This window comes from Garra rufa, chromosome 25, assembly GCF_049309525.1.
Source record: "Garra rufa chromosome 25, GarRuf1.0, whole genome shotgun sequence".
NCBI lineage: Eukaryota > Metazoa > Chordata > Actinopteri > Cypriniformes > Cyprinidae > Garra > Garra rufa.
Window position 1 is genome coordinate 21,796,814 of NC_133385.1, and position 24,749 is coordinate 21,821,562.

General features: G+C 36.2%; 1 protein-coding gene across 1 annotated transcript in view; it reads left to right on the forward strand.

Annotated features, from left to right (window-relative positions):
* LOC141301618 (transcription initiation factor TFIID subunit 4) overlaps positions 1 to 22,802 on the forward strand; it is a 68,331-nt gene extending 45,529 nt beyond the window's left edge. The window contains exon 14 of the mRNA XM_073831816.1: positions 21,208 to 22,802. Coding sequence (XP_073687917.1) covers positions 21,208 to 21,381 — 174 coding nt within the window. The 3' untranslated portion in view covers positions 21,382 to 22,802. The remainder of the gene's footprint in view (positions 1 to 21,207) is intronic.
* The last annotated feature ends 1,947 nt before the right edge of the window (positions 22,803 to 24,749 follow it).

Below are 24,749 nucleotides of genomic sequence, written 5' to 3' on the forward strand. Positions count from 1 at the left end.
GGAAAAAATGGAGACAGAAAGCAAGAAGAAATGTATCTCTCTCAAAAAAGGAGGATGGATATACGGTTGCCCTTCCCTGCAGCAGAATTAACAGGCATCACATGGAAAACAATCTCAGTCCCGGCTATGAAAGAGAGGAGAGGGCCATTAAAAGCAGCCTGAAGGGATGGACTGGACCCAATATCACTAAAGCAAGCTCTCACTCACTGAAGTGAGGGCTCGCTCACAGGCAAAGAACCGTGCAGAGTTCTATAGCCACAATTAAAATCTCCCCCTCTGCCAGATCGGCCAGAGGGCAGAGACTGACTGGGGGAGGGAGGGGGGACGTGGGGGCAGACATGGAATACCAAAGGCAGATTGAAATGTGTAGCCAGTAATGAGCACTACCAAAGCTTAGCTTTTTGCAGCAGTGGCATGGAGTTTAAACATTAGCAGTCATTGAACTGAGAGTGTGCTCTTGTTCAGTATGGATCGTTAAAGTGACCGTCACCCAAAAATTAACATCCTGTTACCATTTACTCACCCTCATGTTGTTCTAAACCTTTTCTGGATCACAAAGACAAATTGCAGATAGGGATGCACAATAGATCAATATTTTTTTTTAATTAATGGTATTGATTGATATAATCGGATATTTCATTGTTTAATCTTATTTTCCTCATTTTTACATTTAGGTTATCTTTGCCGTCATCTAACTTGCACCTAAAAGCTGGCAGGAGATGCAATTTCTCCTGCTCTATTTTTGAAATGATCTAGTGAATAATTCATTGTGTTTTTTACTCCATTTCGCTCAGACATATGTTGCAATACTTTAGCAAATCAAAAAAATAAATAACTTGTAGTGTTTATAGGGATAACCAAAAAAAGAAAAATGTCATTAATTACTCACCCTCATGTTGTTCCAAACCCGTAAGACCTTCGTTCATCTTCGGAACACAAATTAAGTTATTTTTGATGAAATCTGAGAGCTTTGCATAGACAGCAATGCAGCTACCACTTTCAAGGCCCAGAAAGGTAGTAAGAACATTGTTGAATAAAGTCATTATTTTTGTTTTCTTTACTATTTTAACAGTTTCTTCTCTTTTCGTGTCAATCTTTGCAGATGAAAAGAACGACTGGATTTCCTAATTCCTAAAAGTTAATAATTAGTTAAACAGAACTTTATTACATTAATTTAACACCATATACAACAGCCTACTTGCTGCACAGTCTGCAACTTTTGTTAGGGCACCTTATTTTGCGACATATTATTGATATTTAACAAATCTATTTCTTTCTCTCCCTGATCTTGTCTTTCTGCTTGAGCAGCACTAGTTGAAGCCTGAAAATATTGTAAACAATAACATAACTAATTACACTGGTCGGACTAAGCTCTGTTTCAGACTGATACCTCCGGTTCAGGATGGTCCTCATCCTCATCACAGTGTAAGAGTAAAGAAACAACATAATTTATAATACGTTTATTTGATTCACAGCTGCTACATATAGTGTTTTGACCTCGACAACCCAACTAGGCTAGCCTACATTTTACCGCAAACTTGCGACTAGTTAATTTTCTAAAGAAGGCGCAATCGCGTTTGCTAAGGGTCGGGACTTACAGTAACATCAACACATTGAAACTATTGTATTCAGAATATAAAATATTTTATAGCGCTTTTTAATCTGTGATTGTGTGTTAAAAGTATTCACGAGATACCAACCTTTCGCCAGCCGTCTTCTCTCCACAGATGATCCAGACAGATGTGGTGTGCACGGAGGGGAGGGGCTGTGTGCGTGTGTGTGTTTGAGGGAGAGACGCGTGAGTGACAGAGAGATGAAGAGAGAGTATGGAAAGGAAATGCAGTTGAACGAATTCGCTGCGTGTTTTAAATGGCGTACAAAAGAATAATGAAACGCAATATGTGACGGTCAGTATTGATTTTTTTTTTTTTTTTGGTCGGTGTTGAATCTGTGGCGGTCGGAATTTAATCTGTGGCGCACCGCCACAGATTCGTCTATGTGTGGGAAACACTGAATCTTCAGCACACATTCACGGGAGTATCAACATGCCTTGTTTACAAGTAGATAAACACACACGAATGTGTCATGGTACTCTAGTGAACGCGAATATTGGCAAGAAAAGAGGTGGAATTGTTGAATAAAGGTATTTTTGTTTTCTTTGCGCACAGTTATTCTCGTAGCGTCATAAAATTAAGGATAAACCACAGATGTCACATGGATTATTTCTACAATGTTCTTACTACCTTTCTGGGCCTTCAGAAAGCTCTCAGGTTTGGAATGACATGAGGTGAGTAATTAATGACAGAATTTTCATTTTTGGGTTAACTATCCCTTTAAAACAATTGTTTTTTAGATATTAGTTTGACAAAGCAGTAATAGAATTTTTTTTCCACTGCATCTCTAATTGCATAATGCCCGTCTTTGTCATAACAGGGACTGGCACTGTTTAACTTGCTTTATGTAAACTTAAGCCATAAAATAGCTTTTTTGTCAGGGAAAAGACTAAAATTTAAGTTATTATGCACTGTAAGTCTTGGTTCTCAAATCGTTTTTGTGCTCTTGTTCCATTTGGATAAGTAATTTGTCAGAATGTAAATTTATTAACATAAATCTAATAAATGTCTTATTGCTTTTCTCATTTAGACGTCTGTTCCTCAGGTTCCCATTAGACTCCCATTTTTAGTCCCTACACGCTTTCACCTTGGCCTACACATCGTGCTTTATCTCTGTGGTTTGTTACCGTCGTGTAAAGTTATATCATTAATATAAAATTCACACAGATTGTCTTGTTTCCTGTGGCAGATTTTGCCGGTTGATTGGAGCTCCAGTGTTTTTCATGCGCGGTGATGTGATGAGTCTTGTGTGTGCTATCTGTGGGTTATCTGCATGTGTTTTGACATGATAAGAAGGAGCATGAAGAGTCTGTTATCAGTTTGTCGGGGTTGCGTGGAATAACGTAATGCCAAAAATTGCCTCTTTCTGACCTCAGGCTAGTGTTGCAAGAAGAGAAAGGTCTTTGTTAGTGGTTAGGGCTTTGTAAGAGTGATGATGTCTTCTGTTTTTCTTAATTTTGTATTGATCAACTCCTGCTTTGACAGGCGTTTTTTCATCCAATATATTAAGGGAGGTCAAATTGGGTTTATTTGTTTGACCCAGATAAATGTAGTGTCAGACTGAAAAGGATTTTAAATTGCAGGGCTATTTACAGTCTTGTTATTGTACACTACCAGTCAAAAGTTTTTGAATGGTAAGATTTTTAGTGTTTTTTTTTTTTAAGTCTCTTCTATTCACCAAGACTACTTTTTTTTTTTGATCCAGCAAAAACAGTGAAATGTTGAAATATTTTAAATTATTTTTAACTGTGTTCTATTTGAATATATTTTAAAATGTAAATTATTTCTGATTTCAAAGCAGAATTTTTAGCATCATTCCACCAGTCACATGATCCTTCAGAAATCAATCTAATATTCTGATTTGCTGTTAAAAACAGCTGAGTAGAATTAAAAAATAAAAATAAAAATCTTTTTCATCAGTTTTGATCAATTTCAAGCATCCTTGCTAAATAAAAGTATTAATTTATTTATATATATATATAAACTGACTCCAAGCTTTTGAATGGTATAGTGTATAATGTTACAAAAGCTTTTTATTTTAGATAAATGCTGAAATAATCTTTGGATCGTTCTATTCATCAAAGAGTCCTGAAAAAAAAAAATTTACTGTTTTAAATAATAATAATAATAATAATAATAATAATAATAAATGTTTCTTGAACAGCAAATCCGCTAATTAGAATGTTTCTGACGGATCGTGTGACACTGAAGACTGAAGTAATGATGCTGAAAATTTAGCCTTGTTCACAGGAATAAATTACATTTTAAAATATATTCAAATCAAAAGCAGTTATTTTAAATAGTAAAAATATTTCACAATATTACCGTTTTTGCTGTAGTTCACATTAAATAAATGCAGGCTTGGAGAGCAGAAGAGATGTATTTAAAAAACATAAAAAAAAAAAACCTTTTGACTGGTAGTGTATGTCAGAATTATCATCTTTTTTTTATTGGACCCAAATTTTGCAAAGTTATTCTAATTGTTTTATTCAGTTAATACTAATTATTTTATTTTATAATACTATATTTTAGAACTATTAAATATTTCTTTGTAGATCTAAATATTACTGATAAGTTTTATTGCGGTAAATAAATGTAATGACCCACAACAAATAATAGAAAGCTTTGAAGTCGATGAACAAGAGACAAGCAGTGTGTAACACTCGATGGACTTACTGTAGTTTGTACAGGGAGTTGACAAAATGGAAAATCCCTTGCAGTATGTATAGCTATGATCAAATGAAGAGCAGGGCCTCCAGAACATTTTCAGTTCTTCTTGGAATACTCTTATAAAACTCTTGAAGTGTGAGGAGTAGAATATTGCATCATTCTCCATGAGGAAAAGTGCCTTGAAGGATGAAGGAGATGGAATTTTCTATTCCTACTGTGTGCTTGAGAACTGCACATGATAGTTCGATGATGCTCAGATTGGCGACTCGGTCAGACTATAAATGCATTTGACCTTATCTTGGCTTCAAACGTAACATCTAACTGTATACCTGTCTGGATGTAGGAGAAGAGAAGAAACACGCCCTCGTCAGAACATATTTCTTTTTTCCCATTGCTCTGGGGTTTGTGTTGTTCTTGCTTCAGTTTAAGCATCTTCTGTTGCCCTTTTGCAGTTACCGAATAGCAGCCATACCATATGTTTCAGTTAACACGGTGGCTTTATGTTTACTACTGAATTGTAGGGATGTAACAATATCAAAATCTCACGATACGATAATATCTTCATGTTATGTCCACAATACTATATTCATTGCAATATTAAAAAAGACAAATGAAGACATTTTAATGTTTTTAAGTACATTTTGTACATTTTAAAAGTTAAATTATTCTAATGCATTTTAAGAGTTAAAACATTAAGAGCTCCAACCTATGTTCTTAACTAAGAAAATTTAAGTCAGAAAACAGTCAGTGAATTGACTTGTACCTAAACTTTAAACCTAAACTCTTTATTTGTGGTATACGTTTTAGTCTAAATTTACATTCACACTGGTGTTTTAGGAAGCCAAACAAATTAGAATATAATAATAGAAATAACAACTTTATATTATTGTTATTCCTATGACATTAATAGCCATATATTGTAAAACAATTGCTCTGTAAAATCAATGAAAATGAATATTTCACTTGAAAAAGATATTTAGAATTTAGACTGCAGTAATGTTACCCATTTAAACTGCTAGCTCTCAGCGATTCATACTGCACTTTTAAGCTGTTTTGTCAGTAAATAAAAGTAGAGTTTTTATTTTGACGGAAAACACCAGCTTAAGTGAAAACAGTCTTACAAAAACATAACTGGTGGTCGTTGCATTCCCAAACATGCGCAAAACTCGAGTTCACTTCGTTTATTGTAAACTGAGCCGTTCTGAGGCACGAAAAACACCGGATCACGAGCTGATCTCCAGAACGAAGTGCGCACCTTGCTTTAAAACGCGCAGCGAAAACAGACTAGATGAAGGGATTAAGCCATATTGTGCTTTCGGTTTTAGTTCGTTTCACAGATACTGTGCCAAAGCGTAATGGCCCAAAACACAATTTTAAAGACCTTTTATGTAAGAAGTTTAAATGTGTGACCTGGACCACAAAACCAGTCGTAAGTAGCCATGGGTATTTGTAGCAATAGCCAAAAATACATTGTTTGGGTCAAAATTATTATTATTTTTTTCTTTTATGCCAAAAATCATTAGAATATTAAGTAAAGATCATGTTCTATGAAGATATTTTTGAGAAATTCCTACCGTAAATATATCAAAATAATTTTTGATTAGTAATATGCATTGCTAAGAATTTCATTTGGACAACTTTAAAGGCGATTTTCTCAATATTTTTTTTTTTTTTGCACCCTCAGATTCCAGATTTTCAAATAGTTGTATGTCGGCCAAATATTGTCCTATCCTAATATCAGTGGAAAGCTTATTTATTCAGCTTTCATATAATGTAAAATCTCAATTTAAAAAAAAAGAGAAAAGACCCTTATGTCAGGTTTTGTGCTTTGTCTTTGTGTACCTGCAATGGCTAATAAAGATTTTGTGGGGTGTTCGGTAAGGCGAATAAGGTGCTCTACATTTAGTTTCAATAATAACATCACAATAGCCGTCAAAGAGGAACGTTTTCCAGCCATGGACTCTTTTAGAATGCAAGTGCATGCTTTTCGTAGCTTATAATGATGCCCCTCTATTTTGCCCACATCAATGGAAAAGCATTCGGCTCCGTCAACAAAGTCAAGCCTTTGGCGCTTTTAAGATGCCCATCTCAGAAATTAATTACCTCCCTTGTTAATCTTCGCTAATTAAAAATGGTAAGTTTATTGGTTCACGATGGCCGTGGAAGGACAACACTCACCAACTTCCCTCCAACTGCGAGAGTTTTGTGAAAGTTGGCTTGAGTGACTCCTATCAGAACAAGGAGGCTTTTTTGGTTGACGCAAGAGTTTCTACCTCTGTTTTTTTTTTTTCAGTGATTTCACTTTCGTTCCCACATATGGAGACATCCTTTGTTTCTTCTGTTTGTTTGTTGAAGAAAGAAAACAGTTGGTCCAAGATTAGCTGCAGAGGTTGCCTACATGTAGACTAATCCATTAGTGTGGATAGGTTATTGGCTTCCTTTCTGCTGCTCAAATGGAAACCCATTAACGGAGGTAATGTGTGCCTGTGGCGAAGCCCACGGGCACGGAGGCAGTGGAGGGTGTATCTCTCATGGAGCAAACACACACTGGTGTTTAGAAGACTAACAGTCTCCTGAACCGATGAGCCAAATATTTCTTTCGCTGTCACTTTTTTGCTCTTGTTAATTTTTTATGCTTGTCCTTCTTTAACTCTTTTCTTTGTCTTTTACTCTATACATCTCATACTTTCAACTGTTTTCTCTTTCTCTCTTTCGCTCTTGCTTTCTCCTGACGCTCTCTGGCTGACACTGGCTTGGGTACAGAGTCACATTGATCTGTGAAAAGTCCTTCAGGCAATCATGAAATATTAAATTCAAGTCGTACTCTACCACTTCTCTCCTTTCTCTCTCTCTCGTTCTCTCTCTTTCCTTCCCGTTTCTCCATGTCCTTCCTTGCATTTAGTTTATTCGCACTCCATTTCATCAGTTGGAACAAGTTACAACCTCGCATAAGTCACACAGACTGATCTCTATCTGTGTTTTAAGCGTTAGCATCTAAAACTCAAATGTAAATCTTTCTGGCGTTTATTAACTAGATATGCAAAGCCCTCGGCCTTATAGTATCAACTAACAAATGCCATTGAATCCTTCATAAGGAATAAAAACAAAATGGCTGCGATTCTAGTTTATGTACATTTAAAAATAAAATGTATTTATATTGAATTGCATTTTAGGAAAAAGAGTGCAGATCTCTTTCCAGCTATCTGTTATAGCTTATAGAGTAAAAACAGCCGTGGATCTCAATGGTTATATACATTGTGGTCTTGGATTTCCTGCATTTACTTTTTTTTTTTTAAACATTTACATTTTCTTTTTCCCCCATTCCCAGAGACCTCTGGTTGGTTGTGTAAATAATCTGTTTCATATTACCGCAATGACCCTCTGTGTATGTAGAAGCCAGAGGGGTATTGGCACCATCTCGGCTTACCCTCCTGATTCCCTCAAGCTGTTCAGCTACCATTACAGCTCATACTATTGCCGTTTATACATTGTGTTTATTCTGGATTGAAACACAGATGGCATGCTTTTGCTATTCGTAATGTAACAGCAACGTTATGTATTTTAAAGGATTAGTTCAGTTACAGAATAAAGATTCCTGATAATTTACTCACTCACCCCATGTCCTCCAATAGGTTCATGTCTTTTTTTGAAAAGAAATTAAGGTTTTTGAGGAAAACATTCCAAGATTTTTCTCCATAAAGTGGACCTCAGTGGGATTTAGCGGGTTGAAGGTGCAAATTGCAGTTTCAATGCAGCTTCAAAGGGCTCTACACGATCCCAGACGAGAAATTAGGCTCTTATCTAATGCAACAATTGGTCATTTTCTTAAAATTAAAATGTACATGCTTTTTAACCACAAATGCTCCCACGTAATGCGTGAAGTTGTGGATGCAGGGCTAGTGCAAGACAAGCATTTGTGGTAAAAAAGCATATACATTTTTCTTTTTTAGAAAATGACTGATCATTTTGCTAGATAAGACCCTTATTCCTTGGCTGGGATTGTGTAGAGCCCTTTGAAGCTGCATTGAAACTGCAATTTGGATCCATTGGCTCCCATTGAAGTCCACTACTTGGAGAAAAATCCTGCAATGTTTTCCTCAAAACCTTAATTTCTTTTTGACTGAAGAAAGAAAAACATTAACATCTTTGACATGGGGTTGAGTTTATCAGGAAATGATTATTCTGGAAGTTAACTCATTTTTAAACCCATTCTATGAGAGTTATAAAAGACCCAATCTGTACTAGTGCAGACATTCTCCATCCCATCCACTTTAATGGAACAGTTTTTGTACGCCAAACTAAGAGAGTGTTTTAAAGACCATCGTGGTACAATCTTTGTTGAGCTGCTTCGTGTGTTTGTATAGCATCGCCCTCGAGCTTAATGTGTACCTTGTAGCCATGTAAGCTGTTGACAAGTGCTGTTTTTTTATACAGGCAACACAATGTGGGAGAGCTGTTTGAATTGCAGGCAGATGTAGGCAGAATGTTGGTTCTCCCGCAAGTGCTGCCTGAAGCGTCCCGGTTCTTTGTGCTGAGAGAGTGAAAGAGGGCAAGAAAGGGATATGCTGTTTCTAAAACGTGTGCAGAATAGTTCTGAATCTGCAGCGTGGATATTTACCACACAAATTCGACAGACCTACGTTGCCAGGTTGTCAAATTAGACACTTAAAATTATGCTTAATCCTGGAAAAAAAACAGAGTTGGAGAGGTCTGGAGGAGATGTCAACTCCCACAGCCCGGATGAATCACAGTATGTGGCATCTTCTGACATCCTCTGACCCAAGTGTTTGGCATACATGCCACGCTTTTGCTTTGCTTTCAAGATTTTCCCAGTGGTTTCTAAGGCTGATTTATTCTGATATGGTGTTCAATGTATATTTTATGGTTATTAGCATTGATAGTGGCAGGTTTGAAAAATGAAAATCCTAGATGTCTGGTCCGTGGACAAAAACGTGCTACATTGAGTCAGGTTCTTTTAAATGATAATGTGGTAAGCTACCACCAAGAATACCCTAGAAACACCATAGCAACTAGGGTTGGGTAAAAAAAAAATAAAAAATTTGCGACTCGATATTGATTCCTAAATCCAAAGAATCGATTAGTCTATCCTATTTTCAGACATGAAAAAAAACATTGTAGCACACCTCCCATCCAATATATCGCAATAAGCTTTGAGCTTTGTTACTTTTTATATGAAACAAAGTCCCGTATTTCAAATTCTGTCCATTTTTCTAAAGTATTCAAACAATAAATGCTGTTTTGGCACTGTATGAACTGATCATCTCTTATGCTTTAATATCAGTTTCAGCACAAAATAAACATTGATAAATATTCAATTGTAGCAATAGTCAACAATACATTGTATGGGTCAAAATTATCAAATTTTTTTATTAGGATTTGGCAATTAGGATCATTAGGATCATTTGGACAACTTTAAAGGTGATTTTCTCAATATTTAGATTTTTTTGCACCCTCAGATTCCACATTTCAAATAGTTGCATCTCAGCCGAATATTGTCCTATAACAAACCATACATCAAAGGAAAGCTTATTTATTCAGCTTTGAGATGATGTATAAATCTCAACTTCAAAATATTGACCCTTATGACTGGTTTTGTGGTTCAGGGTTACATATATATCAAAAGTAACCAATATCAAATCAAATCGCAAGCTTGTGAATCAGAATCAAATCGAATTGTGAAATTTGCATCAAAACCTAGTCCTAAATAGCCAGACCACATAACTTGGTAAAAACCACTCAGAATATCCAAGAAAGGTCATTGCAACAATCCAGAATGTTATCTTCAGAAAATCTTTTTTTTTTTTGCTTTTTAGATTCATTAGTTGTTGAAGCTATCAATTTGATTTTTCTCCTAAAGGTTGAGGAAAAACAACCCATCTGAAAGTATTTGTTGGCATTTTGGGTTCAGCATTGATTGAGGGTTTGTGGTAGTATCTTCATCAGTTGGACCTAGCATGCATACATTATCCTAGATTTTGTTGTGTCTGTAGTTAATTATGTGGTGAGGTAATGATGGAACACCGCAAAGCCTTACATGCTTGTGTTTTGGTTGGGGCCGCAGGCCTGGATTTTATCCCAGCTCTGCCCCTCAGCTCCTCAACGTTACTGGAGGCAAAGTATCTGCAGCTTTGCCACTATTTCTCTAATTAGAAAATCCCCTTCCCCAAAGCAAGAGTTTTTAATTATGTTTAGTGTCAACTAGTTTACAGATTTAATCCACAGTTAATGCATACCCACACCACAACCTGGGATTGGGCCGTAAATGGGCTGAAAAAATGACCACAGCCTTATACTCTTTAACTTTCATAGAACCATCTTAAAGTTTTTGCAGCAATAGTATAGATGAACCATTTTGGCTTCCTCAAAGAATCTTTCAGTGAACAGTTCTTAAAAGACTAGTTCACTTCCTTTTGTGTTTATGTTTTCATTTCTTCAGTTAAAAAGGAATTAAGGTTTTTGAGAAAAAAAAAATCCATATAATGGACTTCAATGGTGGCCAACGGGTTGAAGGTCCAAATTGCAGTTTCAAGGCCTCTAAACAATCCCAGTTGAGGAATAAGGGTCTTATGTAGTGAAAACAATCAGTCATTTTTCTACAAAAATTAAATGTTATATACTTTTTAACCACATTTTACTAGATAAGACCATTATTCCTCGGCTGGGATCGTGTAGAGCCCTTTGAAGCTGCGTTGAAAATGCAATTTAGACCTTCAACCCATTGATCGCCATTGAAGTCCACTATATGGAGAAAGATCCTGGAATCAGGGTTCATACAAGGTGCTTAAAGTGCTTGAAGTACTTGAACTTGACTTTTAGGAATTTAAGGCCTGGAAAACCCTTGAAAATAGCAATATTCCTGAAGCAGTACTTGAAAAGAGCTTGAATTACTGAAAGACAATATAATCTATGAAATAAGCATTACATTTTTTTAATAAGCACATCTTTTCACATAAAATGTACGGAATTAAAAAACATCATACTTTTTTCAAAAAACTCCAGCTAAACCAGTAGTAGTACTGACAGTGTCATGTAAACACGGCTGAAGGAATAGATGACCCAAATTAATTGAGTGAGTCATTTAAGCTGGAACCGCTCTGATTGATTCAAACTTGTGACTTCATTTCAACCAATTTACTAGCAAAAACCAGATCAAATTAAAAGGGACATTCATTTTCGAATTTAGAATAGCTTGTAATGATTTTTAAAACCATTTAAAAACCATTGCGTTGCAACATGATTCACTGTTTCGTTGCAACATGATTCATTGTTTCAAAGCTATCCAAGCTGATAGCTCCTTTAGATCGGAACCTAGGAGTGGGGATCACATATCATTCGATTTAGATCGGGACCTTGTAGTGGTTTCACAATTATTTTTTCTTTCTTCTTAAACGGTAGAAAACATCAAACCATAAGTGAGATCTCTGATTGAAGTCCTTGAAAATCCAAAAGGTAGTGCTTAAAATATTTCCTGTACTTAAGTATCTGTACGAACCCTGTGGAATGTTTTTCTCGAAAACCTTAAAGGTGCCGTAGAATGCATTGATACAATATTTTAAATTGTTCTCTGATATCGACATAGAAGGTATATGGTAGGGATGCACCGAAATGAAATTCTTGGCCAAAGCCGAAGCCGAATAATAATTAAATGCTTGGCCGAAGGCCGAATACCGAACACGGTGTTTCGCATTTTTTCCATTTATTTTGCCAATTTTTTCACCATTACAATAATTAAATAGTAAAAATTTGCTTTTTACTATTTTGCATTGCTTTTCAGAGAAATAAATCAAATAACAAAAATGCAATTTCAAAATATTTAACACTGAACTAGTTTTTAATATTAATATTTTTCTAGAAATTAATATTAAAGTTTCAAAGAATAAATCAAATATATTAATTTAAACAATTGTTATCAGTCAAATATTATATTACTTAAATAACATATACATATATTTTACTGCCTTTGTTTAAATTGTTTACATTTTTATAACACATTATCTTGTGGATCCATCAGTTCACATTTACAACTCTGTGTTTCTCTTCCAGCAGGAGGCGCTGTCAGAATAATATTACACAAAGCAGCAGCAAATGACTGAAACGTGCAGCGTTCATATTTATTCAATGGATTGCCTTTTGAAGTTTCATCGCAATTCTTGTCTTTCAGTCCCCACATTTAAGACCACCTGAAATTATAATTAAGACTTTCTTAACCCCTAAATAAAACTGCAGTCATCAATGAAAATTAAGAGCTTTATTTAAGTCTTTTAAAAAACAAACCTTACACAAAATACGTTTCTTTTTATTTTTTTCCCACTATGTTCAGGGCACAAGAAAAATATTAGGGGACTAAATTAATATCAGCATATAAAGTATAATCGCCTCTTATTGTCTCTGAAAGAATGCAAGTTAGATGCTGAAATCACTGTCAGTTTTCACTTTCACTTTAACATTGCGCAGTTTTCCTGTTGCTTATAGTTATTAGTAATATCCATTGGCTTACCTCCATGATTTAAAACATAAATATTTATAAAAATACAGTATATAGAAAGGACAAATCCTTAAAATATTGTGACGTAACACCAACGTAAAGCCATTGTTTTTCACTCACTGAAAGCTACATCTGTGTCGATCTCTTCTCTCATCACTGGCTGCACACACGACTGCAGACACACCCCCTCTTGAAATTTCGGCATTGGCCTTTTGGGCCATTTTCGGCCGAACATTTTCGGTGGCCGAATATTCGGTGCATCCCTAGTATATGGCATAGGAAAGGGCAAAAATTCTCCAGAAGCTGTTTTACAAGTCCATTTACAACCCTAGGATTTGTCCCTAGAATGAAATAGTCTGTTATTACCTTATTTGGAAGGTTCATGAATAATAATGATGAGCTCTGCTCTGATTGGCTGTTTTACAGAGTGGCTCATTTCAGTAGTTCGCACATGGAGGAAAATATATATTTAATCACGGAGCTCGAGCTGCTATTAATATGCGGTTCATTGAAACTGCTGTTTTTAATGGACAATCATTTTACTTTCACTTTTGTGATCGCATGTGCTCTGTTTAAGGTTATACTACAGCGGCAGTACTTACCACATAAGTTTAAATGCTTGTTAGTGATGCTCAGGATCTGTAAATCATTCGCCATCATCCGTGCAGTCATCTTTTCGTTTATGTGGTGAAGTGAAATTTTATGTACTGCAATGTAACAAGCTATCGCCAGCAGTAAGCTAACCATGTCCCTTCAGTGGCTTGCCTTATTTTATTAGAACGCCTTATTTGTTTTCCTTGACTTTCTGAGTAAGTTACAGACACCAACCATCCCTGCACTTAACATCTCCTGCACAACCTGGAATGTAACATTTATTCCCGTGATCTGCCATTTTTGCTATTGTCCTTGCTTTGTTTTGTTTTTTTTTCACAATAGCCTAGCTGCAGAACTTCCGATGATTCAGCCATGCAAATGTTGGGGGCGTAACTGTTAATGATTGCGACTCTTACGTAGTAGTCGCTGTTATGTTAGGATTACCCTATTTTTCAGTGGTCTTTTGCAAACACCAGATTTATATAAGGAGGAAATGGTGGTGCTTGAGACTCACGGTCATGTCCATGTACAGAACTGTTATTATTCAACTATGCCAAGGTAAATACAGTTTTCCATTCTATGGCACCTTTAATTTCTTTTCGACTGAAGAAAAAGACATGAATGTCTTGGATGACATGGAGCTGAGTAGATTATCAGCAATTTTTTATTCTGGAAATGAACTAATGCTTTAAAATAACCATTTTTTATTTGTGTAAAGCATATTTTAGTTATCTAAAGAAACTATCCACTATAAAGAACCATTTGTGGAATGAAAAGATTCCATGGATGTTAATGGTTCTTCATTGATCCCTCAAGAACCCTTCTTTTTAAATGTAACCACAACCCTGGATCTTCTTTGAGGAACCATGAAGTCTTTGTGGTTGAAGCGGCCTGTTTTGAAACCCAGCCATGTGCCTCATAGTTTTATAATTGCACAAGGTTAGATGGTCCTGGATCAAAGTGAAATGCCGCCATCAAAAAGCTGGCTACTATAGGGTTAAAGTGAAGTAGAGCAGGGTTGCGTAGCCCCGGGCGGCAGTTCTGCAGAGACTGGGCTGTGTTCGTGCAGAGGCAAGGCGAGTCATTTCCCCAAACGCTGGAGACACACAGCACCCTCAGGCACTCTCTAACCTTTAGAGGCCAGAAGTGCTCACAGTCGTTTGGAGGAATAAGGTGGAGTAATAAGGTTTTTTCCCTCTCCATTTTGTCTGGAGAAGGGTTTTCTCTGTGGTGGTTTGGTCACTTTGAGTTGAAGGGCTTCTCAATTCTAGGATAGCTTTGGAGTAGCAACGACTTGTGCTTGTTTTGAAGATTTTAAAACCTTTACGTCTGGTTGAAGGATACGTTTCATGTTCGATTCATGGCTTTCAGAAAGCTACAAGTGTAAGCTGCCTCATCTCTTCAGGGTTTGGAGTCAGTTCCTCTGGAGGTGTTTGCTGTCCTACACACATGAACACGCACAAACACAACTCAAGGGTTTGCAACACACTTTAACCCTAATGACACTCGAAAAGATAGCTTGCGCACCCTACACATTCCACTCCACGGCTAATGTGGTTTAAAAAAATACATTTCTCTCAGTGCCTGGGGCACGTTAATGCTCACATCTGTAATATATTCATCCATATCTTTACACATTTATGCAGGCTTAACAAGCTCCATCTCTAACGCACCACTAGGATAGTGGCAAAATGCCCTGAGCGTGTTCACCCACACATGCTAACTGTGAAGCGCAGTCTTCCTGTACTGCAATGTCGAGTTGAGCGAGTAGAACTGTCTCTTACTAAAGGCTAGAGTTTAGGTGGTTACATATTGGATTTTTATTTAAAAAATGAATTATTTTACTGATAATGTCTGTTTTGCTTTGTTAAAATTGTATTATGGGTCGATGATAAATGTGTCTACGATTAAATTAATAAATATGTAGTTTTTAAAGCAGGTTGCAAGTTATTAGTAATGTACTCTGTATTCATTATAGTTCAATTTTAATGACTAGTATGTCAATAAATAAATAAATATAATTAGTTTTTGGGGAGTCACAACATTTTACAACCTGACTTAACCTTTTTCTAAATAAGTCATTTTTTAACAGTTAATGTATTAACTAACATAACTGAACAGTGAACAATACATTTATTACACTATTTATCAATCTTCATTAATGTTAGTAAATGAACAAACAATGAACAATTGTATTTTTGTTAGTTCACATTGCATTAACTAATGTTAACGAACAAAACTTGTGATTTCAATAATGCATTAGTAAATGCTGAAATTAACATTAAGATGAATAAATTCTGTAGAAATATTGTTCATTCTGAGTTTAACTAATGTAACTTATTGTAAAGTGTTACTTTTGTTTTTGTAATTTTATTAGCTTTTTTTTTAGTTTTTGTTGATATTTGGTTTTTTATTTCAGTTTTAGTAATTTTAGTACTTAAAAACGAAACTGAGCAACTAACTTTCCTTAATATTTTAATGTTAGGTCCCACTTTACATTAGGTGGCCTTAACTACTATGTACTTACTATGTACTTTTGTGTACATACATGTTTTTACATTGTACTTACCTTTTTAAAAAAAACTTTACTAATATGTAATTACATTTGTAATTAATTTCTGTAAGTACCACTGTTGACCCATTCCTTACACCCTGACCCACCCCTAAACCTACCCATACCACCAAACCTTTCCCTAACCTTACCCATATCCCACCTTAATAGAAGCAAATGTGTTTTGCAATGCAATATGACCACATTAAGTACATCGTACTTATGTTTTAATGTAAGTACATAATAGTTAAGGCCACCTAATATAAAGTGTGACCTAATGTTATTTTTAATAGTTTTAGTTAACAATAATAGTTTTAGTTTTAATTGCATTACATGACTAGTAGCTTTTTATTTCACAAATTTTATTTTAAATGTCTTCTTTTCCCTCTTTATTATAATATCAGGTCCTTTTTACCATGCTGACATTTTTTAATTTATGCATGCCCAAAAAAACACATGATTTTTAATTCAGAAAGGGAAAAAAAAATCATTTTGGAAGGTTATATATATATTTGGATATAATATTAACCCCATAACTGTCACCGTCCCCTCTGTGAGACTTCCAAGATTACTTCACCATTTTACAAAAAAATCTGAATCTAATCATGACAAACTATATATCGTTGGAAAGGTCTAAGGCTCCTAAATAGATATTTGACTTTATTTTGTGTGTGCTACAAATTATGTAGGAAAAATAATAGATTAGTTTATGACAAGAGGAACCTTAAAAATCGATGTCATAACAGGAGTTCTGACCTTTGTCACAAACAGACTTCCTCGTTGCCGTTTTTCCCTAACACTTTAGAAATCATAAGAAATGATATATCGGTTGAAAACTTAATCTCAAAATTCATCCTATGAAAAACATCTTAAAATCAGACATTTCATTAACATAGAAATTGTACGTGAAATTGTACATCAAAATCATATTACAAAATGTTTTCGTTCATGAATTATAAAAATTAAAGTTTGAATTCTTCATTTTCACGTCTCTGTTCAAAAATGGGAGTGACAGGATTTAATAAGAACTTGTAATATCCTAAATATGACCCATTTATTTGAACTAGGACCCTCTCAAATCAGTTTTATTTTTTTCCCAAATTCAGTTTTTATTTTTTTCCAAATTCAGTTTTTTTTTTCTGTTTAAATGTTTCTATACTCTATTTTAATGGTTAAATTAGAAAATAACAATCAAAAAAACATGTCTAATTAATTGAAATCATGAAACATGCACAATTTAACCGCAGTTTATTTAAAGTTAAACAAAAATGAATTTTTGAAGGCCTATGAAATGCATTTAATTTTTTTAAATTTAGTTTTATTTTTAACAAATTATGTTTTCTATTAATTTTCTGGATTCCATTTTAATGATTTTATTAAATGTAAAATATTTTATTAATAGTTAAATTATATATATAAAATAATTTTATTAGTAGTATTATTTTTATTACATTAAGCAATATATTTCTGTCACACTTTCTTCAAGTTAAACCAAACTTTTATTTTGACTGGTTGCTAAGACTTTCGAGTTTCCTTTCATACTCATGAAGTGACTCTCAGAGCAGTTCTAGAGATTGTTTGTGTTTATGTACTCGTATATTGAGGCGACAGAGGCTAAAAACATTGAGCGTCATGTGTTTCAGTATGTGTAGTAAGTGAAACCGCGTGTCTGCGCCATTCATTCACACAGAGACAAACAGAACATGCGAGATTCATATTTAAATAGTATTTTTGTGACTTAACATTCACAGACACTATTCTATATTGCATTTTGATTTAAGCGTACTGACCTACTTTTGATTTATTCATCCAAAATTGTGCAAATTGTGTGACGTTATTAAGTAAGTTCTGTTTCTGAATATTTGAAGTCACTAAATGCAGCGAGTGTGTTTTTAAGAACTCGTTCAAAGGTGTTTGTTGATTTTGTAGACTATTGCATGGCATTGCATCGGATGTGAAATCACTAGCTTATGTTTTTGTCATACGGCATCTAGTGTTCGGCATTGATTTCATGTTTACTTAACTGAGTGCAATATGTAACCAGAGGCTTACTATCACTTGATCGCTTGTACTGAACTTCCTGGAACAGTCTCTTCTGGGTGTGGTCATGAGTAAAAAAAGTTTGGCATTAATCTCTGATTTCAGTTTTGCAGTTTATTCTTCCCTTAAAGTGCTCCTGACAATTTTCGAATAATGACCTAACATTATCAACGTACAAGACCGCGCACCGACCTGCCCGCGTAAACATGTTGTGAGCTTTGCCAGCCCTGGGTGTGTGTGAGAGTCAGAATCATTCAGGGTGTGTAAGAGCATGTATGAGGGTGGTATAGATCCCACAAAGCTGCAGGTTGTTTCTGTAGGGTGTGGTGTGTGTTTTGTGCCCGGAGGCCGTCTTACACCTTCTCTTAGTATTATACTTAGTATTCAGTGAAGGCCAGAGACCCTAACCTCATTCCAGCCGCCTGATGTCACGCTACAGACCCCCTGTACGGCTGATGAATACGATACACATGCCATCTTCCTCCCTCCTCCTGTAAATTAGATGCAAGGTCTTTTCCCTGGAGGTGGACTGTGTAAATCTTAATGTGGCGACGGCTGGTCGCGGAAGCCGTCAGTTTGTTTGTCTTGACTTGTGATACACAAGCGTACGTTTTATTTTAATGGTCTTTATTGTTTTTCATAAGAGTATTGCTCTGATCTCAGTCTTTCGCACTCTCATTTGTGCGTGGAGTCTGTAGATGAAGTGCTATGAGATACTGTAGTTGAGATCAAAAGTCTGCTGCCTGGGGCGTGAGGTGTGGTTCTCTAGCCTCCAGCGGAGAACAGATGATCACATGTTGTGCAGGTGTGCTGACAAACACACAAAAGCACAAAACCAGAGGATCTTTGACGACGGCTAGGTCTTTATTGCAAAAATGCTCGCATTATGGAATCAAAGCAAGGCTGGGCTGGTTCGTCTCTGATTTAGGTAGCACAAAGAGTTCTTTGCTGCTTCAATTTTGGGTGATTTAAATTTTCAGTGTGAACTAATCCAATTTTTATCTGAAAATTTGGCTTTTTAGTGTTTTAAATTCACACACAAAAACTGACATATAATTTAACACAAAATAATAAAAATAATCTTTGAGAATAAAAAATATTTTTTTATTTTATATCTTTTTTTTTCCGTTTTAACCTAATAAGACTCAATCCCAATTCTACCCCTTACCCCTACAATTAGCCCTACCCCTCAGTTTGGCGCGTTCACTTGAAGGGGTAGGGGTGTCTCATTTCTCTTTTGGTTGGAGGGGTAGGGGTAAGGGCCAGATAGCCCTCCAAATGAAGATTTTTCCGGACTTCACTTCAAACGAAGGGCTAAGAGAAATTTCCAACATGGCTGCTCACTCGAGCGAGCAGACCCATAAATGCAAGTAATTTTTGCCTTTAATAAGGATTTTTATAACAATGTTTCATTATATGTATATTACCTTCAATCTTGTGTTTGTGTTTATGGTGTTGTTTTGTAAATAAACGTTTGCAAAAAAATCGCTAAAGTTTGCTAGCAGATATCACTGATTGCACGATATTACAAAATATGTTTTTATGTCATATACACTTGACTGCATGTTAGAAACACGAAAGACCAGTGGCACGGCAATTTGCAGCGGTGGTGTAGTGGAGGGTGTACGCAGGTATACGGTGTATACACACTTCCACTTTCCCCTCTGATGCGCATTATTCAGTAGTGTCCTGCATTCGCCAAAATCATGGCAGTCCACCACATCCAGTCATGTGAATAAATGTAAATATTCACTAAAAACACCCAATAAAGGCAGTGATGATGCAGTCAGGACCGTGGCGCCGACTTGCTTTGAAATGTATTTGATGATTGCGCCTAATGCACCTGCGCCCGCCCTGTCTCCCGCACCAGTAATTTAAATCAGTACATAATAATGAAAACAATACCTTACAAATGAAAAGAAGCAGATTTTTACGATCAGAAATTTCTTAAACCAGTGAACCCCTGTAAACATTTTAGTCCAAGGATCCAGTAAACAAATGCGATCAAATAGAAAGTTCAAAACAAAATTCACAAATGAAGCATATACCCACTTCTCCCTTCTCTTGTTTGTTTTGCTTACGGCCACATGTGAATGAATGGTACATACACCGTACATTTGTACTTTTTGCAACATGACAACATTTTTGACATCTTGGAATGAGTGATAAACATCTGCGCATGTCCTCTGACGTAACATTAGGAACTAGCGACAACGTGTGATGACGTATCACAGTGTTGTAGTGGTGTCCCATTTCTTAGGGGAAATATTTTAGCCCTTCCCCTTTCCACTTTGTTTCAAGGGACAAGGGGAATGGGCGAGGGGTAGGCGAAGGGGTAGAAAATAGAATTGGGATTGGGCCTAAGTCTGTCCTAATACAGTCTTTGAGAATAGGTTACTTATTTGAATTTCTTTTTACTGTTCAAAGTCAAATACAAAATAATGTTACCTAATCTAATCTTTGTGAGTACTATTACAAAAAAAAACTTCACTTTTTACAATTTGGCACTTAATCTTTTAATCTGGTTTTTGAGAATATTTAAAAAAAAAATAATTATTGATATTTTTTCCTTCTGTTTTAACCTAATAGGTCTGACCTAATACAATGTTTGAAAATAGGTTATTTATTTACTTTTTACTATTTGAAGTCAAACACAAAATAATGTGGCCTAATCCAATTCTTTGAGAGTAATATGAAAAAATTTTGCACAAAATCCAGGCTTTGAGAATAAAGTTTTTTATGACCAAATATTATTTATTTTATCAGACCTAATCTAACCCTTGAGTGTAATCTATGTAAAAAAAAAAAAAAAAGTAAAAATAGAGTAATATGTAAAAAATAAAAAGAATTTAGCATAAAAACAGTCTTTGAGAAAAATGTATTTGTATAAAAATGTATTTTGTTGGGTTTTTTTCTCTCCTGTCCCAGTCTTTAAAAAAGGGTTGTTTGTTTGTTTTTTACTTTTCATATTTAAACAAAATAATGGAATCTAATCCAATCTTTAAGAGCAATATGTAAAAAAAAAAAAAAAAAAAAGCCATGACATAAGATAAAGGTAACATTTATTTATTAATTTATTTATTTTATTTAAATTCGGCATGTTTTTACACTTATATTACAAATAATCTAAAACATAAGTGTGATTTGTTGTGTGAACATTTATCAACCTGTCATGTCAAAAATGAGTGAACAATGACAATTCCCTAATGAATTCTTTCCCGACTCCCTTTCAGTGTCCGGCGGGCTCCTCCGGATCAGCGACCGGTTCTACCTCATCATCCGCATCCTCAGTCCGGCAGACCCGTCAGCGCATCACCCGGGTCAACCTCAGGGACTTGATCTTCTGCTTAGAGCAGGAGCGAACCACAGCCAGGTCCATGCTGCTCTACAAGGCCCTTCTGAAGTAGCACTGATCCAGCGAGATGGATGGAGCTCATCCACGCTAACGGTACTCCACCTGCTTGACTCTCAGTACAACGCTCAAGTCTTCCTCTCCTTCTCCGCATTCATCTCCAGTCTGTGCCTTCAGACTCACCTGTGTGGCATGAACTCCTCGTTGCTGTAAATCTTCCAAGCGTAAGCGTTCTGGAGATGAGAAGGTTCTGGAAAAGCCCATCGGAAGGCGGCTGTGGGACACCATGCGAGATTTTTTTTTCCCCCTTTTATGGTTTTACTTCCCTTTGTTTTGGATTAATGAGCCATCGTTTTTGAGCAATGTTGATCTTTTTATTCATTAACTTGAACTCAGACTGGTTTTACGTTTCAGGATAGAGATCGGGATTCGTTTTATATTAAATAGCGGCTGGACTTTTTTAACCGAAAGCCTCATTTGCAATAGAGACACTGGAAATGTGAATGCAAAGTTCCTGGTTTTAGAGGTCTAACGCGTCGGGAGTATTTTTTAGTAACTTATAAGTAGCGCATCTTTTAAGTCTCTGAGGATCCGTGTGGATGTTTTTTTGTTTTGTTTTTTTGGTTACTGATTTATGCAAAATGAAGAAACTCTGTGTTGTAAAACACTGACTGTCTTTCATCCTATTGGATGGTGTTTTGAAATTCAGTGACAGGTTTGTCTCGCACACTCAGTGCGGGGTTATAGGTGTGTACGGTTTCACTAGTGTCTGTGTTAAGTATACTGTGAAATGGTGCCTTACGTGGCCCTCCTGGGGCACCATTGTTTTTAATCGAATCCACGGCATGGAATTATCTAATATGCTAATACTAATATGCATCGCTTCACCAACGATTCTAGAGCAGGATCTCTCGTAACTTATTTGTGCAGAAATGACCATTTTTTTTTAAATATACGTTCAAAATATGGGGTGGCTTTGACAGACTGCAGTAATGATTTTAAAATACTAATGTCGCATTTTGGATCATGTATTTTGTGTTTGAAATTCAAGTTCACTATCAATTTAGAATCTGTCATTGGGCATTATTTTATGTCTGAAATACTGAATATTTGTATACTGCCCTTTATGACATGCAGTAGGAGAGGAAATGACGTGTTGGACATTTGCATTTTGGCGTTGTACAGATATATGTCAGGAGACGGTCAGCGTTCATGTCGTGTGCAATGATTCCTTTGAGATCTGAGGCAAAGTCTTTTTTTCCATCTCTCAGATTGGTTTTAATTCGTATTGTTTGTGCTGGAGTTTGGACAAACAGTATTGTTGATCAAGGGATTGTCTTTTGTCTAAAAAACATATCTATTAGAATTTCTATTTTTGCTAAATTTAACAATTTTTGAATGTTTGGTTGGTTTGGAAAAGAGTGCTCATCTCTATTAAATTTGTACTTTTGTAAAAGAATAAAGTTCCTAATTATACTTCTGCCAAGACTTTCTTTAATGTCATATTGTACATGGGGAAAAAAAGGCACGATCTTTCTTCAAAATGCATTGACTTTTGGATGACACTAGATTTAGGCCACTTAGGCTGTTGGTTAAAGAATTAGTTGACCTAAAAATGGAAATTAGCCCCTCAAGGCATCCTAGGTGTATATGACTTCCTCCTTTCAGATGAATGCAATTGAAGTTATATTCAAAATTGTTCTGGCTCCTTCAAGCTTAAAGGAACACTCCACTTTTTTTGGAAATAGGCTCATTCTCCAACTCCCCCCGAGTTAATAAGTTGATTTTTACCGTTTTGAAATCCATTCAGCCGTTCTCCTGTTCTGGCGATATCACTTTTAGCATAGCTTAGCATAGATCATTGAATCCTATTAGACCAATAGCATCGCGTTCAAAAATGACCAACGAGTTTCCATATTTGTTGTATTTAAAACTTGACTCTTCTGTAGTTATATCGTGTACTAAGACCGGTGGAAATGCAAAGCTGCGAGTTTCTAGGCTGATAAGATTAGGAACTACACTCCCATTCCGGCGTAATAGTCAAGGAAGTTTGCTGCCGTATTAAGGCTGAAGCAGGAGCAGTAATACCACGCAGCACATGTGCAAATGCTAAACTAGCTGGGAACTCATTTCTGATATTACTCCGCCTGCTTCGGCCATATTACGGCAGCAAACTTCCTTGACTATTACGCCGGAATGGAAGTGTAGTTCCTAATCTTATCAGCCTAGAAACTCGCAACTTTGCATTTCCGCCGGTCTTAGTACACGATATAACTACAGAAGAGTCAAGTTTTAAATAGGACAAATATCGAAACTCGTTGGTCATTTTTGAACGCGATGCTATTGGTCTAATAGGATTCAATGATCTATGCTAAGCTATGCTAAAAGTGATATCGCCAGAACAGGAGAACGGCTGAATGGATTTCAAAACGGTAAAAATCAACTTATTAACTCGGGGGGAGTTGGAGAATGAGCCTATTTCCAAAAAAAAGTGGAGTGTTCCTTTAATAATGCAGTGGGTGGGTGTTTCTCCTCATCAGTCCAAAACAAGTCCAATAAAGTGCATTCATCCATAATAAAAAGTGTCTAACAGCTCCAGTGGGGGAAAATAAAGGCCTCCTGTAGTGAAATCGGTGTTTTTTTTGTAAGAAAAATATTTAAAACGTAAGAATCACCTTAATCTAGCTCGCGCTAACAGTTGTACACGGAAGCAGCTCCGGGCGGATGTTGTATGACGCCGCTCAGAAGTGACGAATGTGGATGCGCAGTGGAGAGACCAAAACAAAACAACGGTCAACAAAATGAGGATTTGTGAAGAAAAATTTCAGATTTCGATGTAAGCCAAGAAGAGACTGGTTTTCCTTTGCTGAAGTAAAGAAACTTTGCTTCCTTTGTTCCTGTAAACAAATCACGAGACTCACCGGCGCATGTGCTAGGCCAGGGGTGCCCAATCCTGCTCCTGGAGATCTACCTACCTGCAGACTTTAGTTCCAGCCCTGCTCCAACGCAGCTGTCTGTAATTATCAAATGCTACCTAAGAGATTAATTAGCTGGTTCAGGTGTGTTTAATCAGGGTTGGAGCTAAACTTTGCAGGATAGTAGATCTCCAGGAACAGGATTGGGCACACGTCCTACGCATAGACTGTCTGTGACGTCACCCGTAGGTTTCTGAAGAGCGTTTTTAAAGCTCAAAGTGGGCGGGAGTCGGCCGTTGCCATCTTGGTCATCGCGCGTCACTTGCAGATAATCAAAAAAGAGGCGGGACGTGGGTGGAGCTGGTTGCTGAAACCACGCCTGCCTAGCGTGACAGTGGTAAGAGCAGCGGCAATTAACCTGTCACTCAAGTGGCCACGCCCTTAATTATGCAGAACTTTAAGGCTTAATATAACTTAACGGATGAGTTATAAAAAAATTCACCCCCTC